Here is a 21,743-nt window from a genome sequence, read left to right as displayed (position 1 = left end):
TGCTTTTTTGCAAAGCAGTAGGGTTAAGTGACTTGCCCAAGGTCACACAGCTGGGTAATCATTCAGTGTCTGAGGTCGAATTTGGACTCAGTTGAACTACTCATCTAGAAGGATATGTCTAACTAGCAAGTAATGATATTGAATTCAAATTGTTTTTTTTTATTTTTTCCTGCATTGATGCCATGTCTACCCAACTAAGTTACAAACTCCTTTTCATTTCCCTCAATTTTTTTCCTTCATAGTAGACACTTAGTAATGTTAAATCCCTTGCCCTTCCTCTCCCCTCAAAACTACAGGAAAACCACATACACAAAAATAGAGCATATGGAGAAAAATAGTACCACTATTGGCTTCATCATCAAGCAAGAAATGTTTGCAGAAGACTTGAGTTTAAGGAACTGATCTTAGACCATATTCATCCCTGGCCAGATGACATCTGAAATTTTAGTACCACATTTCAGGAAGGGTATTAATGAATTAGAGAGCATCTGGAAGAAGGAAATCAGGATGGTATAGAAGCTGATTCCATATAAGGATTGCTTGGAGAAACTGGGATTGTGCTGCCTGGAGAGGAGAATTGGTAGAGGAATAGGGAGAATTATTGTACTCCTCAAATATTTGAAAAGCTGTCACCTAGATGGGAGATTAGACTTGTCCTGTTCAGCCCCAGAGGAAGGAATTAGGACAAAGGATGGAAGTTGCAAAAATGATTATTTCTGCTGAATGAAAGTAAAAAATCTTCATGGTAATTAGAGCTAGTGAAGATGAAATGGACTGCCTCAGGAGGTAGTAGACTCTCATTAGAATTTTCCAAGCAAAGGTTGAATAACTATGAATTGGTATTTTGTAGAGGGAGTTCTTATTGAAGTATAGTTTGGACTAGAGGGCTCCTGATGTATCTCTATGACTCTATAAAATATAAAAACAATCATAGACATATGGTCCAGTATACTGGCATATCACTCCCATGTTCTATGCATATAAAGAACTATATTATTGTGAACAGAATTTTATCATTTGTAAATTTTTGCCTGTGTTTGTTTTGTTTAAATTATAAGCTCCTAGTCAACTATCATGGTAGTCCTATTTAACTTTCTTTTTCTAGTAGCTTGTGTGAAAGTCGATATCCTGGAAAAATTCATCAAGTGGTAGATGAATAGTTGCTATCATATATCATTTGCTTTCTTTAGAAAATGATTTTTTTTTGTTTTTGGCTAAAATTAAGTTTATAACTCTGTCACAAAAAAATTCTAGCTTTATCTTCATTTCTGTTTTTAAAGTATTGTTAGCTTGTTTGGTTCTCAGGGAATTTCACAATCTCCTGTAATAATGAACAGTGGATCATTAACAAGGTCTGGCCATATGCCATATAAACAGAGAAAAGTAAATGAGAAAAGAGGTCAAAATATATCTTATTGATAATGCATCCATTATGAAAGTATAAACATACAAACTTCTCTACAAAACACTTACTTTAAAGTAGAATATCTGATTACTTCTAACTAATAATTTATATGTCTTATGTTTTACATTTCTGAACTTTTTACTTTCAAGGACATTAAATGTTAATTCACCCAAGGTTCTTTACTGATGAATGGACTATATTCAGTACTGCAACCACATAGTAATCTATCCAAGTTCTATTTATTCATGAACCTTAATAGCATGGACTTTAAAGATATTAAAATAATATAGGGAAGCACAAAGGTAAATAGTCCCAAATGGTAGAAAATTTCAAATACTTATTAAAAAATCAAATATTTATACCTCCTAGTTGGGTTTTGATATTTTTGATTTTTAGTCTGGAGGAGTTAAAAAATGGGTCAGGTAAGAAATGGGAAACACCTAAGAAATCGGAGGCAACTTAAAAAACAAAAATTCTTTACTTGTTAAGTGTACTTTTAATGAGTTTCCAAGTTTTCTCTAACTTTATCTCTTCAGTTCTGTACTATCTTGTTCCAGCCATATCAGTTTCTGTGATGCCATTTGAATTTTTCATGGCAAATATACCAGAGTTGTTTGCCATTTCCTTCTCCAGCTCATTTGACAGATAAGGAAACTTCAAACAAAAAGGTTTCAAGAGATTTGTCCAGAGTCTCAAGTTATGTATCTGAGTTCAGTTTTGAACTTAGGAAGACTTCAGACTTCCACTGTGTACCTGGCTGTCTTTTATACTCTCTTACCCACCTCCCACATCCATTCGCAACCAAAGTAACATTGGCCACATTGTATTCTCTGAAGTCTCTTGGAACTCCTCTTCCTCCCTGCCACCCCATCATATATCAAGATTATTAAGAACGATCAGGAGAAAGTATGGTTCTGTGCCATGGTCTATTGGGGTTTAATAAATTGATTGTGGCAGGGTTTGGCAAACTACAGTTTGTGAATCAAATTCTACTGGGAGCTAAAAAAGGTTTTTACATTTTAAAAATATTTTTATTTTATCTAAAACTGTAAAGAATATTCTTAGTTATATAAAAAAATGGGCCCAGTTTGCTGATCCTTACACTCTACTATGACAGTCAAAGAACGATGTGGATTACCATATGAGTAAACTATTGCAATACCTAACAAATTGGGAAAATGTTGAGATACACTTCATTACCTGTGATGTATGTAAAAGGTATATATTTTTTTTCAAAATAATTTTAGTCCAAATTATACTGTAAATGGAAGAGGACAGTAGGAGAAGCTGCAACTTCAGGAAAAACTCACTAGGTTCTGAAGAGAGCTAAGAAGCATGGAAACTCAGCTCAGGTCAATGAATATTTATCAAGTGCCTGGTTTGTGTAAAGTCCGGTTCTTTTGCTTGAAGAGTGAAGATGAAAGCAAGGTCAGAGATGAAAGTAATAAAACTGAGGCTCTATAGATCAGAATGGAAGAGAGTCAGCAAGTAAATGGAGGCAAATATATGATAATGTAACCAAGGCCCAACATCTTGTACTGACTGATAATTACGATAAGGTTTGCAAAGACAAATATTTCATTTTATCCTTACTGCAACCTAGGAGATAGGTGGTATTATTATGTCCAATTTACAAGTGAGGAAACTGAGACAGAGAAGTTAAGTGTTTTTTCAGGGTAAAGTAGGTACTTAGTGTTTGAGGTGAGATTTGAATTCAAGTCTTTCAGACTCCAACACTTTATTCACTTTGCCACCTAACTACTTCATTGAACTTTTGGACTTAGGTCCCATCCCTGGGACTATCAGTATTCCCTTGTGCCTAGGACTCTATAACAACAGGAAAAGGTCCCTTAGATCCCATGCAAACATCCATACTAACAATATGTCAAATATTAGATAGATTATATATAGGAAAAGTGACAGTATAGTGGATAGAGTGCCACACCTGGGGACAGGAAGACTCATCTTAAGAACAAAGCCAGCATCAGACACTTACTAGCTGTGTCACCCTGATTAAATCACTTAACCCTGTTTACCTGTTTCCTCATCTATAAAATGAGCTAGAGTAGGAAATGGCAAATCACTCTAGTATATTTGCCAAGAAAACCCCAAATGGAGTCACAAAGAGTGAAACACAACTGAAAAAAATGACTGAACAACAACAAAAACAATATGTAACACATGAAATTCACAAAGCAGAAAGGATTTAACCGAAGTTCATAAATGGTTAAAAGAACTCTCCTCAGTGCTTTTCCACATTCCCTCAGGAACCTTATGTGAGATCCTTCCTGTAAGGAAAAGCACTTAGGATCACCAGAGTACTGTAACCTCTCCTTTCCAGTGACTTATGTAGTGCTCAATCTTGCTGTACAACTGGTTATCATCCTCTAAAAGGAGAAATAAATTGAGAGTCCATAGAGAGGCAAAACTCATTGTCCCAGGGAATGGTAATTATCTTAATTTGGTCCTCCATGCTTTGCACCCAAGTTTTGTGTTCTTACTGTTCCTTGGATCCCATTTCTGCAGTAATGATTTTATGTTATCTAGAAATGTCTCCATTTCTCACCAAGAGGTTTGGAGTAGGAATTTCATTTATTTCCTAGGAATTCCTCTGGTCCGGAAAGCTTGATGTGAGAAATCTTTTGCTTGCTCAGAAATTCCTCCATCATCTGTCATTTACCACCACTATATGTAGTGGTATTTCTCACTCCACTGCTGCCTCATCCTCTGTCATATCTGGGTGCAGTTAATTCTCTGCATCCCCCCCCAAAACAATTTGGATTGGGATGGACATGGCTCCCTGAGGATTCATGAGGATCTGTAAGTTTCCCCTATGAATCTGTGTGTGTTTCCAACTTCCTCACTTTGGTCCTCTCTTTCTCTGGGTCTACTTCCCTCTTTGAAAGACAAGTTTTATAATTGCTCATCCTTAGATGATATTTGTACTTTAAAGAAATATAAGCAATCTGCAATCTACTGCAACAAGCATTTATTTAAAAGCTATATCATGTGTAAGACATTGGGCCAGGTGCTGGATCTCTAACACCAAAGACAAAACAATAAGTAGCCTTATATTTCTAATCCAAAAAAAAATCTTACCTTATAATTTTTAAATATGGATTTAGATTTTATCTGCATTATCATTAAATCATCAATCTGTTTATTTTCCTGGGATCATTTTTCATATGAGATATGTGAACAGGCACTAGCATGTCTTTTTTTTTTAGATTTTTTTCAAGGCAATGGGGTTAAGTGGCTTGCCCAAGGCCACACGGCTAGGTAATTAAGTGTCTGAGGTCGGATTTGAACCCAGGTACTCCTGACTCCAAGGCCAGTGCTTTATCCACTGCACCTCCTAGCTGCCCCTAGCATGTGTAAACTACATAGTCAATAAGTAGACCAAGACAGAGATTTCTATATGATATGCAAAGTATTAAAAAGCTATTTAGAGCATGTAAATGGGGAAGGGGAAAGAGTAGGTAGAGTTCCACTACTTACTCCTATATGTAAAAATAATAGTAAAAAAGTAGACATTTGTATATTGCTCAACACATACAAATGTCTTTATGACGGTACTACAAGTTCTATTATTTTCATTTTACAGATTAAGAAACTGAGGCTCAGTGGGTTAAGATTTACCATTGGATCACCAAAGTAATAAATATTAAAAGTAAGATTCAAACCCAGATCCTTCTTAAATCCAAATGCAGAATATGTTTTTGCTTATTTTTGTCCCAACATAGCATATAATCAAAATGTTTAATGTGTTTTGAGGATTTTTTTATTTTAAGGAAATTTTAAGATTTTTAAGATTATTATAATTTCTCATAACATAAAAGAATCAGAATAGTAAATATATAGCTGAATCTATATTCATTATAATGAAGTTACATGAATTATTGAATACAAACATAATCAAAATTTAAAACTCAATTTTAGTCATAAGCTTCAATGCTTTTCCCCCCAATTTTTCAACTACATTTACTGAGAAAATTTTATGATTAGAATTTCATCTTTTTCCCTGTTCCCCAAGGTTCTCCAGTGTGGGTGTTAATGAGTAATATAATGCATCCCCACCCAAATAAAAGCAGAAAGGGAAAAAGGGAGTATATATAATCCATGTATTTTAGAATTGAGTCTTGAATAATTGATAGAGGCATATTTTACTGGAAATATTTAGCAAAAGTTTTCTAAAGAAAAGGGCAGTTTGATCTTTTGGGACATTCCAAAAGGGTTTTCTTTTAAAATATATCTAGTTCTGATATATGAAACAGTACAGAAGAACATAGCTCTAAAATAAGTATTTGCTAAAATAAAGAGGAGCTAGTAGAGAAAATTACTTCAATAGAAACTAGATTCCAATGATATTAAGAAGGCAAAACACCTACTTCACTAGAAACTATATTCTAATGATATTAAGAAGGCAAAACACCAAATTTTATAAACAAATCTAATTACACAATGGATTCTTTGTGACAAACATATTGGAAACAAGTAAATCTGTGCCTGGCAAGTCAAATGGACTATAGAGCTCAGAAAATGGCAAATTTGTCAGTGTAGAGAGCTAATTTGGATAATTCAATTCCCAAACCAATCCCCTCTCCCTAGGGAGTTGGGGTGGTAGTCCTGATACATCTGTATGATTCATCATTTTACTTCTCCACTAGGACTGAGTAGATAAACCTTATGTTCCAGTCTCATTGTATATTACTTTTCTTCCTGCATCTTTCAATCTAGTCAAATTACTCTTTTTTCTTTTTCCTCACACACAGCATTCTATTTTCCATCTTTATATTGGTCATTCACGGAGTCCCTATCATCTTTCAAGATCCAATTCTAGGTGTTTTAGTAAATATGTTGTTGCATGTGTAAGAATCAGGAAGACTAAAATTTGAATTCTGCCTTGGTTACTATATAGCTTTATGATTATGATCCTGTGGCAAAATCATTTTACTTTCAAGCCTCAACTTCCTCATCTGTCTTAGGGTTATGAGACTCAAATGAGATAAAACATAAGGAGCTTTGTAAACCTCACCTTAACATGCTCTGAAAATGTTAGTTATGATGATGGTTATCTTTCCCAATCCTGCTATCTGCCAGTGCTGATACATATCTTTGTATTTACTTGTATTCATTATATATGTATATATATATGTATATATATATATATATATACCTAATTTATTTATATAAACCTATATATATATATAACCTAATGAAATGTGTTCTAGACTTGGAACCTAGAAGATCTGGGTTCACATCCCTCCTCTGACATTAGTTTCTTGTGTAAAACCAGGAGAGACTAAATTTCTTCTTAGTTTCAGTTTCCTTTCCCTGTAAAATGAGGGAGTTACCTCTAAAATTTATTCCAACTATAAATCTATGATTTTTTCATCCTATAATCCTAAATGTACATGTTGTTGCCATGAGAACACAAGAATCTTCAGAGTGGGAGTGGTTTCAGTTATTATTATATCAGTAGCACCTAGTACAAGGCATAGCACATAGTAAAACCCTTAATAAATTCTCCTTGATTGATGGTCTCACTAAAACCCTCACTGATGCCTGATAAATGCATATAAATAAAGATTAAAGGAGAATGAACTGCTCAGCAAAACAGATATAAAGTAGCCTCATGTTAATAAATAAATTATGTATTTAATAGTATATCAACTCTTCAGGCCATTAAATTTATGATTTTCTAATACTAAAGAAAATAAGTAATAAACAGAGCTCCTATAAAAAAGGAATATTGAAAATAAGAGAAAGTCTTCAAATAATTTAAATCTGAACATTGGAGATTATCTAGTTCCCACATCCTACTCTCTGCATCAAATTAACAATAGGATAATAGATATTTTAAAAATATTATGTACTATGAACTAGGAACCGTGCTAAGCTCAGGGGATGCAAATTCTAAAATGAAAAACTGACTTAAGAGAACTTATATTCTAATAGGAAAAGTCAAACACATAGAAATGGTGGCCAGGAGAGGATGTTTTGGTATTGGTGAGTAGAGCAAAAGAATGGTGAATAGAGCAAGAGAATACTCAACTGATAAAGCCTTTCCAGAAGCAATAATAATGTGTACTTGATTAGATTTCCCAGAATTAAAAGGACAACAGGTGAGGAAATGACTGAGACTTGCTAGACATATAGTGAGTTGTCACCAAGCAAACAAAAGCAAAAAAGCTTGGTTAAAAAAAAATGTGGTTGGATCTTTGGATTCACTCAGTTAAAATGAAGTCTCATCAATCAGGACAGACTCAAAAGTGACACAGTTGGAAGGTATTTTAGGGGCCATCTTACTCCAACCCTCTCAATTTAGACAGTTAATTAACATTAATTAAGTGCATGACAAAAAAACTGCTAAATGCAAGAGTGACAGTCCTTGATCCAAGTAACTCACAATCTAATGAATCTTAAAGATGAGGAAGCAGACCTAGGGAATGGAAGGAAATTTTTCAAAGTTCCACAGGTAGTGATCAATGAGGTGAGAAAAATCACACAATAAAGGGGTGAAGATTTGGACTTAAGAGTTTTTTTGGGGGGGTTCCAAATGTAATAATTCTTTCCACAATATTACATGATGTGAACCAGAAAAGAAACAAGTTTATAGAGAAGGCAATGGTATTAAATGGGGCTTACTGCATCAGATGATTTGTCATCTCAGCTTGGAGTAGGGGACCAGGAATTTTTGAGTAGACAGGTTATATCATAAAAGAGCCAGGCAACTTTTTGGCTTCTATTCTGTATTTTTTTCCCACACTAAGTCTATATATGTCCTGAAGCCTCCTGGCATTTTGATGGTAATCTTCATAATGCTAAGCAATATTCAAGAAAATGTTGGCTGCTGGTCAAGGGGTTCAGTTTCTCTTCTTACCAATTTGTCTCATGCATCTTATATGTGATGACACTGAACTGAGAACATGACACTTCGTGAATTTTAAAGTATCCTTATTATTTTGTATTTTGTTTTTATTTAAAAATACCAACATTAAAACAGAATTGATCAATCAATCAAATATTTATTGAGTCCCTACATTCTAGATACTTTTCTAGGAATTAATTCTAAATAATATGCTGTCATCTTTTACAAATATCCACACTTGACATATATGATTGTTTACTCTTTAAAGAAAGCAAAACAAAGACACAAAATGTCTCAAGTTAGAAATTTATTAAAAAGCAAAACTTTCCTTTTCCTTTGTTTCTTAGACTTTTATCTTTAGAAACTATTATGAAAATCTGAAAGTTGAAAAATTTAGGAACAATATTCATGTACCTTTTTATAAAAAAAGTAAAGAAATAGCAGTAATATATAAAATTGATATACCCAAAGCAAAATTTATCTCATTTTCTTAACCTGCTCTACTCCCTACCCCCACCCCTACTGCCCTATCGCCATCAGTGGTGCCACTATCCTTATTGTATCATGGGCTTAAAGTTTTGGAGTGGATTTTAATGCTTTGTTTACATTCTTTCTTCTTGCTTAAAGTTTTATTGGTATCCTTATTGTATCTTTGTTGAGAGTTATCCTACGCCCAGCCCATCCCTCCAGAATGACAAAGAAAAGCCACCAAACATATCAGCAACCACATCTGACTACATATGTAACATTCAGAACTAGTATACTTCTAATGAGATACAAAGAAAGTGTGTTTCATCATCTTTTCCCCAGGATTAAGGTTTAGTCATTCATTCTTTCACTATCAGTAATCTTTTTGGATATCAAATATGTACAAGACACTGTGCTGAAGGATGGAAATATGAATAAAAAGTAATTTTCTTCATGACTATAATAAAAGATAAAAGCTCTTTCGCCTGAATCCTTACCCTTGTCCTCGCTAGACTCATGGACATTTATTTGATAGGTGAGGCAACAATTGATTAGTCTAGAAATGACATGTGATCTATGAAAGTCACACCCCTATCATATATATATATATATATATATATATATATATATATATATATATATATTTATCAGAGGGGGCTGGAAAATGTATTAGGATAGTGGAAGGGTGAAGATAAGGCAATCAAGGCAACTATGGGCATATGGCTGGGATATTACTGGGATATTACCATCATTTGATGCTACATGCTTCCAGAAATAAGCATATATTTAAAAACTGATTTAGCTGCTTGCTTTCACATGAAAACTATTTGAGAGATTTCAGCAGAGATATTTAGTTAAGGACTCTTTTTTTTTTCTGGAACTGGGAATCTGGTCTTTCATTAGACTGGGGAATTGTTGATGAGAGATTCAGACTAGGTTAGTTCTACTTTTGTTTTGAGACAGGACCTCTGAGTACTTCCCATCTTTATTTCATTTGTACTAAAGAGGGAAAAAGCATGGGTCTTAGGCTTATTCACTAGAAAGAGAAATAAAGGGCAGTTAGGAAGAGCAGTGTATAGAGGATTGGACCTGCCTAGAGTTGATGCAGGGGAAAGATGAAGAGAATTGTGAATGTAGAAATTGAATGGAGATGTAAATTTAGTACCCTCTACCTAATTCCTGCTCCAGTAAGAGAAAGGGAATTTAGATTTTTGCCCTCTGGATGAGAGGCAAGACATGAAAACCTGGACCTGTAGTCCAGCCAATTGTGTTTGACTCTTCTTTTATATCTCTCTCTCCATCTCTCTCTCTCTCTCCTCTCCCTCTTTCTCCCTATCCCTTTCTATGCCTTATAACCTTTTAGATAAATTTTTGTTTTATATCCACCATTGCTTTCCCAAGTCTGAATAATGATTCCTCATAGGCAGAACTGAACTCAAGTAGTCAGTGGCTACAGAGAGTCAGGAAGACAGGACAGACTCAACCATTTAGTAACTGTGTGACTCTAGACCAGTCACTTAATCCTGTTTGCCTCAGTTTCCTCAACTGTAAAATGAGCTGGAGAAGGAAATGGCAAAGTACTTCAGTATTTTGCCAAGAAAACCCAAGTGGAGAGTTGGACTTGACTGAAAAATGACTAAACAACAAAAGGAAGAATACAATAAATACATAATGAAATAAAGAATAGCTGTTAAGTGCAATGAGAGGAAGAGACAAAAGTCTTTGAATAATAAGGATAAATTAAAGCTATACTGTATACTATATATATCTTTTTTGTTTATTTTTGCAAGGCAATGGGGTTAAGTAATTTGTCCAAAGTCACACAGCTGGGTAATTGTTAAGTGTCTGAGGCTGGATTTGAACTCCAGTCCTCCTGACTCCAGGATCCGTGCTCTATCCACTTCACCACCTAGCTGCCCCATACCAAACATTTTTTAAAACAAAATTTTCTGCTCAATAGACAAACAGCAAATTCATTGAGATGTCAAGTTAGTCATACACACACACACACACACAGATAGCTAGATAGAGGAAAACAATTAAGAATGCTAAATAAAAGTAGGGCTAAGAAAGTCTGTGAACGAGATACCTCTCATTTAAAGTAAATCTGCAGGGATAAAATCCAAAGGAAGAGACTGTTTGCAATAAAAAGCTTGTTTAAATGGCCTGTTTTATGATTTCTTTGTTGTCACTTTGAATTTGAATACAAACTCTTTAAGCATGACTTTTTCTAGAATCTCTATCTCAATCTTCCTTTCCTACCTTTTATGTTGTTTTCTTGAATATGAGTATGACATTATAGTTAAACTGAATTGCTCATCATTCCCTAAACATGGCCTTTGTTCTCCTATGTTCATAAGTTCTTTGTACTTTTCCTTAGCCCTCATTCTCTTCAGATTTTCTCTCAAAAATGCTACTTATCCTTTTGAGGCTTGTCTTGAGAATTTGATAGATCACCTCTTCACCTCATCTCTACTTCAACTGCCCAGTTAGAAATAGTCTTTCCCTCTATATAATCAGAGTACTTTGGATATTTTTGTGGTACTTATCACATTATGCTTATTTTTCTGACAATTTTCACTTTAACATTATAATTTATTTGAGGTGAAGAATCATTTTTAAAAATTAGTTTTTGGATTCCTCAAAATATCCACTAAAGTGCATTCCACTTACTAGACATTCAATAAATACCTATGGAATGAAGACTTTTAGCAAAACAGCTATGATATTTCCTAGTGAAATATCAACTTAACAGGGAGTGCTCTTCAATAAACTCACAAATAATAATTTTGGTTAGTAACTGATGCCCATTTTGTTAAAATATATATATATCTTAGTACTTTTGTATTGGCTAAAAATATCTAATGAACTATTAGGAGGTATGCTAGGCATTGGAAAAATATTTACCTTACTGGTAACATTTCTTTCTTTGTACTTTTTATGATGTTTTTCTGCTTCTGTATCTGCAAGATAATATACAAATCAAACTTTAAGAGCATTTTCTTTAGAAATTCTTAGTAACTATCCTGTCATAACAAACATTTTCTAGAGCCCATTCAGAAAACAAGAATAATAGTTAATAAATTTCAATTAGAAAATATTAATTATTTTGAGGTAATTTCTTCACTGATTCCTTTATTTTGACTTGGCAGTTGAAATGAACCCCCAAACCTTTGATCTTGCTTTCTGAAACAGAATTAATAGCATGAAAGATGACTAAGAATAATAGGACAAATTTAATCAATTGAATTTTTTAGGGAAGAGATGAAATGCGATTATTAAAATATAGAATTGGGAGTACAAACTTTTATCTTATAGACTAACCTGAAGACACATAAGTAAATAACTTATTCTTAGAAATATACAAATTTTAGACTGTGTGAAAAATTTAAAAGTTTTAAGATATAAAAATATCCCATTAATAAAATACATTTTGTCATATCATATTTTATTTCTGAATGGTAGTTGAGATACTGTGACAAAGATTTTTAAGAAAAATTCTATTTTTAAAAATAACTTTTCTACTAAACCACATCATGTCAACTTTACTATATTATATAATGACAAAATTAATTACATGCAATATTATTTTAATTTTTTCAAAATTAAAACAATGACTAATTTCCTGAACAGTTATTCTCATTTGTGACAACCCGCATTTCCTTTTCTCTCCCCTCTCCTATCCAATTTTGGATAATTGACTTCATTTATGATTATCAACACCTTTTCCCCAAAAGTATAATAAATTTGTACCTAGCAGGCAGGTTATGACTTTTTTTTAACATTATTCCTAATAATTTGGTCTAGGATTTATGGATCTGAGTGATTATTATTACTGCTGGTGAGTTTTTCTCACTATTGAATTTCATTACTCAGCAGTAGGCCTTTAGTGATTTAGGAAGCTCCTTCCCAAATCACTAACTGGTTCTTTTCCCTTTACAAGGCAGCTATGGATAGATTCTGTTGAAAAGATAGGTAAAGACAGATTCTGCTGAAAGTGGGTAAATTTAATCACATATGTATAACTTCATTTCAAAAGCAAGTGTTTTGTCAGTTTAGGAGGAAAAAAAGATGTATTCTAAAGAAATACAATTAAACCAATGCTTAATAGCATTAGAGCCTACAGCTAAGATTGTTGAGATACCATCTATTTGAAATGCTTTACAATGGTTCACTATAAGCTATTAAAGCTTACCACTAGCACAAGAACTTTTGGGAGTGACATGTTCATTTCAAAGACTATGTTTGATATGATTATGTATTTTAGTATTATTTAACTGAATCATGATTTGAAAAAGCTTGATTGGGCAAATAAGAATGTGAATATAGCCAGGAGTGGCATTGTATGAGCAGTAGTGACCTGAATAAACACATCTATCACTTCTTCTATTTCTTATCCTTATTAAATCTCAATCTAAGGTCATAAGTAGTCTTAATAGGGATTGATAGTTGAGAGTACCAAAGTTACAGAAAACTTCTCTGTAATTGACTTGCAATCCAACTCAACGTAAAACTTGTCTCACTTTTTGGTTAATTTTTAATTCCTTAATCCCAAACTGCATTTATATTATTGTTCAGTTATTTCAGTAGTATCTGTTTCCTCTATTACCCCATTTGAGGTTTTCTTGGCAAAAATACTGGAGTGTTTGCCAATTCCTTCTTTAGTTCATTTTAGAGATGAGAAACTGAGGTAAACAGGACTAATTAAAGGACTTGCCTAGAATCACACAGGTAGTGCCTAAGAATAGATTTGAACTTGGGAAGAGAGGCCTTCCTGGTTCCCAGCCCACTGCACTACCTAGTTGTCCTATACATTTATAAAAGTGGACAAAGAAGAATGAAAATGGCCAACACCTTGCTGGAAATTTCAAGTAACATGCAATAGTTGAATGAGGAAGGGGCTAATGGAAGAGGCTGAGAAGCCCATTTCAAAAGCAACATGATACTATATATTAGAGGTGCTGTTAAGTTATAGCTATTTGGAGCATGCATAGACATTTTGTAATTGGTTCCAACCTACTAGTCACATGATGAACAACCTTTTTGATCATGTAGCTGGATTTAGGGGTGCATTCAAAAAGCATTAGTCTTCCAGAGACAATCCTCTTAGTCTGACTCCTTTTTACCTGTTGCATTCCAGAAAGAGAAGAGAGCCATTGCTATAAGGAAGGAGACCCAGGTTCCTTTCATCTTAGGTCTATATATGGCTTATGAATATGGATCAGTTCTTTGTTTTTGTGTTGGGTTTCTTGTCTTAGGTAAAGGAGATTGGTAATGACTAGGACCTTGGGATCTCTGAAAGGTAAGGAGAGTGATCTGCTGGAAATTCAGTAATATTGTCTATGCATGGATTTTGCACTAGTTAATTCACCATCAAGGCCTCAAAGGAAGGAATGAGCTTTGAAACCTGGACCATCAGTAACTGAGATGGGGACTCATCTAGTAACTATATCTTTGAAATAAATTTAGTTTGAAAAAGTTATTTGATAATAGTTAAATAGAACTGATGTTTTAGTCATGGACAGTTAATATTGGAAGAATATACTGAAATAAGGATTGAATTGACAGCATTAGAGAAAAATTTCCTACACTCCTCAGGTAATAGTTAATAATATCAGCTTGCATTTATATAGCACCTTAAGGTAGCATTCTCACAATGAACTCTGATTGGTAAGTGTTACTATCCTCATTTACATATGAGGAGCAGCTAAAGTGACTAACCCAGGATCACCCAGCTAGTATCTGAGATGGACTTGAATTCAGGTCTTCCTGATTCCAGGGCCAGCGTTCTTTTTACTCTGCCACCTAGAACTCTGAGGTACAGAGTAAAATTAGTCCCTTCCCCCATTACATCAATGTGGTTGGCACAGATCAGTATCCTGTTCATTTAGGTTTGGTTTTGAAACAAAATGAAAAGCATATAATATGACTCAAAAGCAAATGAAGGCTTTCTTTGCAACAGATTAGACTATATTCAATAAAGTTTCTGGAGCCCTTAGATTGAATAAAAATGGGTCTTCTGTTGATCAATAGAGAAGGATAAAGTAACTTGCCTGGTCTTGGGACATCCACCATATCTGAAGGGTCCCATAGGGTTTTTTATGACCAGGAAATCAGATCAATATACCCAGATGTCACCTAGAGTGTGTCACCAAGGGAGGTGTAACATTCCTTGGACTAATCAAGTCCCAGGGTCAACTATGTCACATTTCTGGTAAAAACCATCCTGTGTCACTTGGAGGGATCAGGGGAAATCCTGATAGATAAGTAGTTCTATCACAACATAGAAAATATAGTGACATAAATAAGCATTTAAGAGAATAGGCTTGTAATTTCAGGCAGAAACCTTAGAACTCTGGTTTAATCAATGTCCCAGTGTCAACTTTGTCACCTTTCTGGGAAAAGCCAGACTGACTCACTTGCAGAGAATCAGGGAAATCCTGGTAGATAGCAGACTTATCACAATATAGAAACATAAATAAGCATTTAAAGGAATAGACTTGTGCTTTCAGGCAGTGATGTCTGCAGCCAAGGGGATGAACCTCCCCCTTCTTCCCTTCAATGTGAAGGGAACAGCCAGACAGTTAAATGGAGGCTCCCTCAGGGACTGCTCTGGGGAAGAGAGGAAAGAAAAGTATTATGGGGTAGGTTTCCTCTCTATACTTCCATAGTTGATAGATTCCTGTTCTAGTCCATTCTCCCCAACCTGTCTGATTACATCTGCCTTTGCTTTAATTCACTCTGTCATAACACAATATCTTAGTACCTCTTCCTTTCCTTGTCTTCTGTTACAGAACCAGAACCCAACCCTCTCTTTCCTTGATCCCTCTGCTTGATTTAACTGCATCTACATCTTGATCCTATGACTTTCTCTCCTGATCAAAATGCTTTGGAGACTTGGGGTATATTCTGGGTCAATTGTTCTGCTTCAGTCCCATCCCAACACCACTTTCTTCATGTCAGAAACCACACTAATAAAAATAGAGCATACCCCCTTCCCTGGCGTAGTTATTGATCAGCTTCACACTGATATGTTGTTATCAGGGCAACCACTGCTGTGGCTTTGGTTGAATGTAGGAAGATGAAAATTTCCTAAGTCTGGCCATGTACTTGAGAGACTTTTTTGAAATCTGTTTTCCAAGGACAATACTCTTCTGGTTCTTACTTAAAGCCCTTTGCAATCTGACTCTGCCCTACCTTTTGATTCAGAGTATACATTATGTCCTTTGATGCACCTATGCTCCAAACAAACTGGCCTCCTAGCTCAAGGGGACATTCCATATCCTCCTTGAGGATTCTACAAAGGCTGTACCTGAAAAGGTTTCCTTTGTCACCCAGACCTAACTGCCTTCAAAGAGAGCTCAAAAACTACCTGTTCTGGAGTTCTTTCTCAATTTCCCCAGTTGTTCCAAACATGTTTACATTTTACCTCAATCTGGTGCTCACTTATCTGTAAACATATTGCATTCTTCCCACTAGTACTTAAGCTTCATAAATTTAACACTTTGGTATGTGTACCCACAGCACCTAGCAGAACTCCTGCCACACAGTGAATTCCTAATAAATACATGAATCATCCATTCATAGAATAGTAAAATTTAAGTATGTACATAAATTCCAAAGGAACACACCTGTTAGGCTTAACTTTAAAGAATATGTAAGGAGGCTAAGGAAGTGCATAGGTTATGGAGAGATTATAAGCAGCTGTGTGAATATAACCCAATGTCAGTTTTGGAGTCAGGAAGACTCATCTTCATGAGCTCAAATATTTCTACTTAATAGCTGTGTGACCCTAAGCAAGTCACTTAATCATATCTGTTGCAGATTCCTCATCTATAAAATGAGTTGGAGAAGGAAATGAGCATCTAGGGCTGTGGTAGATAGACTACCAGGGCTAAGCCAGGAAGACTTCAATTCAAATCTGGCCTCAGTCATAAAGTAGCTGTGTAACTCAGTTTCCTCAAAAGTAAAATGAACTGGAGAAGGAAATGGCAAAATACTACAGTATCTTTGCCAAGAAAACCCCAAATGGGGTCACAAAGAATAGCATATGACTGAAATTACTGAACAACAAACAATTTAAAAAATAGAATAAAATAGGGTTCCCCAGAGTGCCCATGGAAAAAATAAATCTAATGTTAAATTCTGACATAGATAACATAAGGAAAGCCTTGAAAACAGAAGAAAAGACAATAAGATGATGAACATGTTTAGATTTCTTTACAGCTTTATAGAGTGTCAAACTGTGCTTTCACTATAATCCTCTCTTTAAGTAAATAATTGTCTATGGATGACTAATCTTTAAGTCAGAAATTTTCCAAAAAGGTATTTAGCTTAATATGTTTATGCATACTGGGGGGGAGCAAGGGAATAGGCAATATGACAAGTATCATCTGCAAAATAAATATAACCTTGTATATTTTTAATTGCCCCATCATGATAAATACAATACATGAAAGTTTTGATTAATTGCAAATTTTGAGATGAATTACAGAAGGTAGTCAGCAAGTATAGACTAAGGGTAAGAACAAAATATTCAATGCAATAGAATGAGAAGAAAACTCCACCGTTCTAAATATTAGAGGAAATAAAGCCTGGATTAAGTGCAACAGTCAGAGAAGATCAAACTGTAGGTGGCCTAGTACTAACATGAAGATTACAGGGTAAAAAGCAATTATCAAAAGTAAGATAAGTATAGGTAAGGAAGTCAGTGAAATGTGAAGTAAGAGCGAGTCAAATTTTAGAAAAGTAAAAACAGAAGAAAAGTTAGTTAAAGGCAAACTTACTCCACTGGTTCTGGTTCTTCAGATGGTATATATCTATCTAATTGTCTCTCTGCATTCCCAATTCAGTAGATCAAATGGTTCAATATATATATTTATTAGGTTCCTACCAGATATACTGTGCTAAGTACTGGGTATCCAAAGAAAGGCAAAAAAATATTATCTACCCTCAAGGAGCTCACAATCTAATGCATGAAGGAGCTAACGAGCAGAAAAACATTTACAAAGTTAGATAAGAGGAAAATTAGCAAATAATCCAAAGAGAGAAGGCACTAAAATTAAGAAATTTTTGAGATTTTTGCTTGGACACAAAGCAAGCCAGAGATGAAGGGAGAGCATTCTAGGCTTGGGGGAAGAATGCCAAAAAAATGTCTAGAACTGAGAGGTGGAATATATCTTGTTCAGGGCTGAGCAAGAAAGCCAGTATCACTGGGATACCACCCCTCTTCTGGTGAAGTTCCAATCAAAAAGAGACAGAAAGTCTCCTGGGTGAAGGTATAACTCCTCAGGGAGAAATATGTCTTGATTGTGTATGGACTCTTTATATTTTGGAATTCCTCCCAGGACATGAAATAAAATCTGTTATATACATATCTACACATGTATATACATATATACATATATACATATATATATGCAGGGAGAAGGAGAGGGAAAGAGAGGAAGGAGAGAGAAAAAAGAGACAGAGAGTTGAGACAGAGTGAGACAGAGACAGAGACAGGGACAGATATTTCATGGAGCTGAAGTCATTTTTTCTCTATTGTTCATTTTCAATTTATCTTGTGTATAGTTTGTACATAGACATTTGCATGTTGCCTTCCCTCTTAGACTTTAACTTCCTTGAGAGAAGACATGTAGCTTGTCTTTTTTATTATATCTCCAGAGCTTAGCATAGAGTTTGGTATATAGTAAGTACTTAATAAGTCTTTATTAACTGACAGACTGATGGACTGACTTCCTGCTCCAAAGGTAGCTAGATGGCACAGTGGATAGAATGCTGGATATGGAGTCCGGAAGACTTGAATTTGAATCCTACTTTTATAGTGATTTGCTATATAGTCACTTAATCTCTCTCAGTCTCAGGTTCCTTATCTGCAAAATGAGACTATTAAGGAGCACCTACCTCAAAGGGTAGCTTTGAAGAATGAAACAATACATGTAAAATACTTTGCACACTATATAAATGATACTATTTTTATAATCTGTTAAAACTTATATAAGACTTATTACTAATATCTTAGAAGAGAGCATAAACCAAAAAGATGTGATTTGTAAGAAGTCTCCTAGTTATAAGATAGTTCATGTAAACTCAGAATTTGGGGTCCTAAGCTTTGGGTTATATTAACACAACTCAAAATGTGTTTTTATTCTACAAAGATATGTTACTTAATTAAGTTTCTTTATCTCTTCTCTAAATTCTCAGGATACTTAGATTTTAACTCAAGAAATTTTTAATACCTAATCAGGAAAACATTTCTGCTGAAAATGTTGCATAGCAACAATACTTCCTTCCTAAGTTGTTTTACTTTGGAATTGGCAAATGGGGGTCATTAAAGTCACACTTTATTTTTCTATATTTTCCTTTTATTTTAACATTGAGATAGTAGTCTATGGTCCCTCTAAATGTCAGTACTACCTTGCATTAATCACCTTAACTAACAATAAAATAATCTGATCATAAAAAATGTAGGACATCACAGAATATTAGAATTGGAAGGGACCTCAGAGATCATCTAGTCTATCTCAAACTTGAAAAAAAATTTCTTTACAATATATTGATAAATAGTACATCATGTCTCTTCTTGAAGATATTCAGGATGAGGAACTCACTAGCCAACTTAGGGAAAAACATCTTTTTTATACTTAGGAAATTTTACTTTATATTCAAGCTTAAATAGGTTTCTGCAACTTCAACTATCACTCTTTATTTTGCTCTCTGAGATAAAAAAGAGAAAGTCTAATTCTTCCTCCATGTTAAAGCTCTTCAAATGCTTGAAGATAGGTATCATGTCTCCATCTCCATTTTCTTCTATATGCTTTAATGGTAGGGAAGTTCCTTGATTACAGTTTTATACATTCTCTATATTATTGGCAGGTAATTGTCAAAGTAGATACCACTGGTCCTGATTTCAAATCCAACTTTGGTTATTTACTAACTGTGTGACTTTGAGCAAGTCATTTAACCTCTGTCTTTTTTGGTTTTTATAAGTGTAAAATGTGGTAATCTAGCACTTATCTCTCAGAGTTGTTTCGAGGATGAAATGATAGCATGTAGTCAGTTTTTGATAAATGTCTCCCCCCCTCCTCCCATCCCCCTTTCCCCTTCCCCCTCCTCCCTGCCTCCCCTCTTGACCCTTCCACCTTCTCCTTTATTTCCTTTTCCTTTTCCTTTTCTTTCCTCCCTCCCTCCCTCCCTCAACCAAATCCACAATTCTTATTTTTACATTACATATCCAATTAGCTGCCAAGTCTTATTTTTATTTCAACAACATCACTTCTCCTGGACTGTTGTAGTCCTTGCCTTCCTAACCCTAACTCCTCTCTAAACCATTCTCCATGTGATAATCTTTTTTTTTTTTTTTGCAAGGCAATGGGGTTAAGTGTCTTGCCCAAGGCCACATGGCTAGGTAATTATTAAGTGTCTGAGACTGGATTTGAACCCAGGTACTCCTGACTCCAGGGCTAGTGCTTTATCCACTGTACCACCTAGCCATCCCTCCATATGATAATTTTAAAGTAGATCATTTTACTTTCCAATTCAATAATCTTCAGTAACTTCCTATTACTAACACATACAAGTAAAAACTCTTCTGATTAGTATTAAAACTCTTCACAAACTGACTTTACTCTAACTTCCCAGTATTATTATATATCTTACTCTCCTTACAAACTCTAGACTTCCTTATTATTCCTTCCATAATATACTTCTGCCATTTTTGTGCATTTGCACTGGTATTTCCCATGCCTGAACTATGCACTTCTTCCTCATAGCCATCTCTCAGAACTCTTAATTTCTGTTAAAGTTCAAAGGTCACTTTCAACTGCTACTTTTCCCTCACAAATTACCTTGTATATAATTTTTATATTCTTGTATTCAGAGAGACAACATAATATAATGAATAGTTTGTAGAGTATAAACACCTTGAGGGGAAGAACTATTTTTATAGCCCTAAAACCCATCCCCAGTACAAGTTAAGTCAACAGGCCCTTATTAAATATGGATCAGGTATTGTGTTGAGGATCAATAATATAAAAAAGGTAAAAATTATCCTTGGTTTCATATTGTCTTCATGACAATATGAAAATAACTTGGTGCAAATAAGATAGAACAAACTGGAGATAATTTCAGAGGAAAAGCATTAACATTGAAGAGGACCAATAAAGGCTTTTTCTAGAAGATGGGATTTTTAGCTGAAACTTAAGGAACCAGGGAAAGCAGGACACAAAAATGAGGAAGGAAAGAATTCCAGGCATAGTTGGGAGCTGGAGTATCTTCTATGAGAAATACAAACAAGACTGGATTCACTGGATCATAGACTGTATGGAGGAGTGCAAAATATAAAATGACTAGGAAAGTAAGAACTGGCCAGATTTTTTTTAACTGATTTTTTAAAATTGTCATTCATTTATACATGTATATTTCCTTACAAAACTTCCCTCTACCCTCCTTTCTCTCCCCACTCCCCTCAGTTAGAAACAGTCAGGTTAGATTTTTACATACTTAATTTGTTAAACATATCTACAAAGTAATAGTTTTTGGTATGAGGAATTAGGATTAAGGGAAAGAGATACATAAGAGGTAATATTTATAAATTCAGTAGGGGTATTTCTCTTCCATATTTTGTTTTGTTTTGTTTTTCTTCTTCTGTTTGTGGATAATATAGTCCATAATTGGTTAAATACAGTTGTCCTAGCTCTCTGGACTGCTGAATGGGGTTGCTTCCATCAAGGTTGTCCTTCTCATAATGTTGATGTGTAAATTGTTCTCTTGGCTCTACTGCTTTCCCTCAGCATCAGATCCTGTAAGTCATTCCATGCTTCTCTAGATTCTGACCATTAATTGTTTCTTACAGAACAATAATATTCTATAGTATTCATGTACCATAATTTGTTTAGCCATTCCCCAGCTGACGGACATCCCCTCAATTTCCAATTCTTTGCCACTGAAAAAAGGGCTGCTATGAATATTTAGGAATATGTAGGACGTTTTTCCATT

At 34.6% G+C, this 21,743-nt stretch overlaps 1 protein-coding gene across 7 annotated transcripts in view; it reads right to left on the bottom strand.

The window, feature by feature from the left end:
* SEL1L2 (SEL1L2 adaptor subunit of SYVN1 ubiquitin ligase) overlaps positions 1-21,743 on the bottom strand; it is a 172,188-nt gene that overhangs the window by 130,659 nt on the left and 19,786 nt on the right. For 3 of the 7 annotated variants that reach the window (XM_074225876.1, XM_074225860.1, XM_074225848.1), the window contains exons 1-2: positions 13,765-13,831; positions 11,652-11,707 (exon numbers count right to left, since the gene is read on the bottom strand). In XM_074225876.1, the coding sequence (XP_074081977.1) occupies positions 11,652-11,707; positions 13,765-13,828 (120 nt within the window). In that variant the 5' untranslated portion in view covers positions 13,829-13,831. Of the gene's footprint in view, positions 1-11,651; positions 11,708-13,764; positions 13,832-21,743 lie in introns of those variants that run through there. The other 4 variants (XM_074225853.1, XM_074225832.1, XM_074225838.1 and 1 more) reach the window with 2 other exon arrangements.

This window comes from Macrotis lagotis, chromosome 1, assembly GCF_037893015.1.
Source record: "Macrotis lagotis isolate mMagLag1 chromosome 1, bilby.v1.9.chrom.fasta, whole genome shotgun sequence".
NCBI classification, from domain to species: Eukaryota; Metazoa; Chordata; class Mammalia; order Peramelemorphia; family Peramelidae; genus Macrotis; species Macrotis lagotis.
Note: the sequence above shows the minus strand (reverse complement) of the source record. Positions and strands in the feature narration are given on the sequence as shown.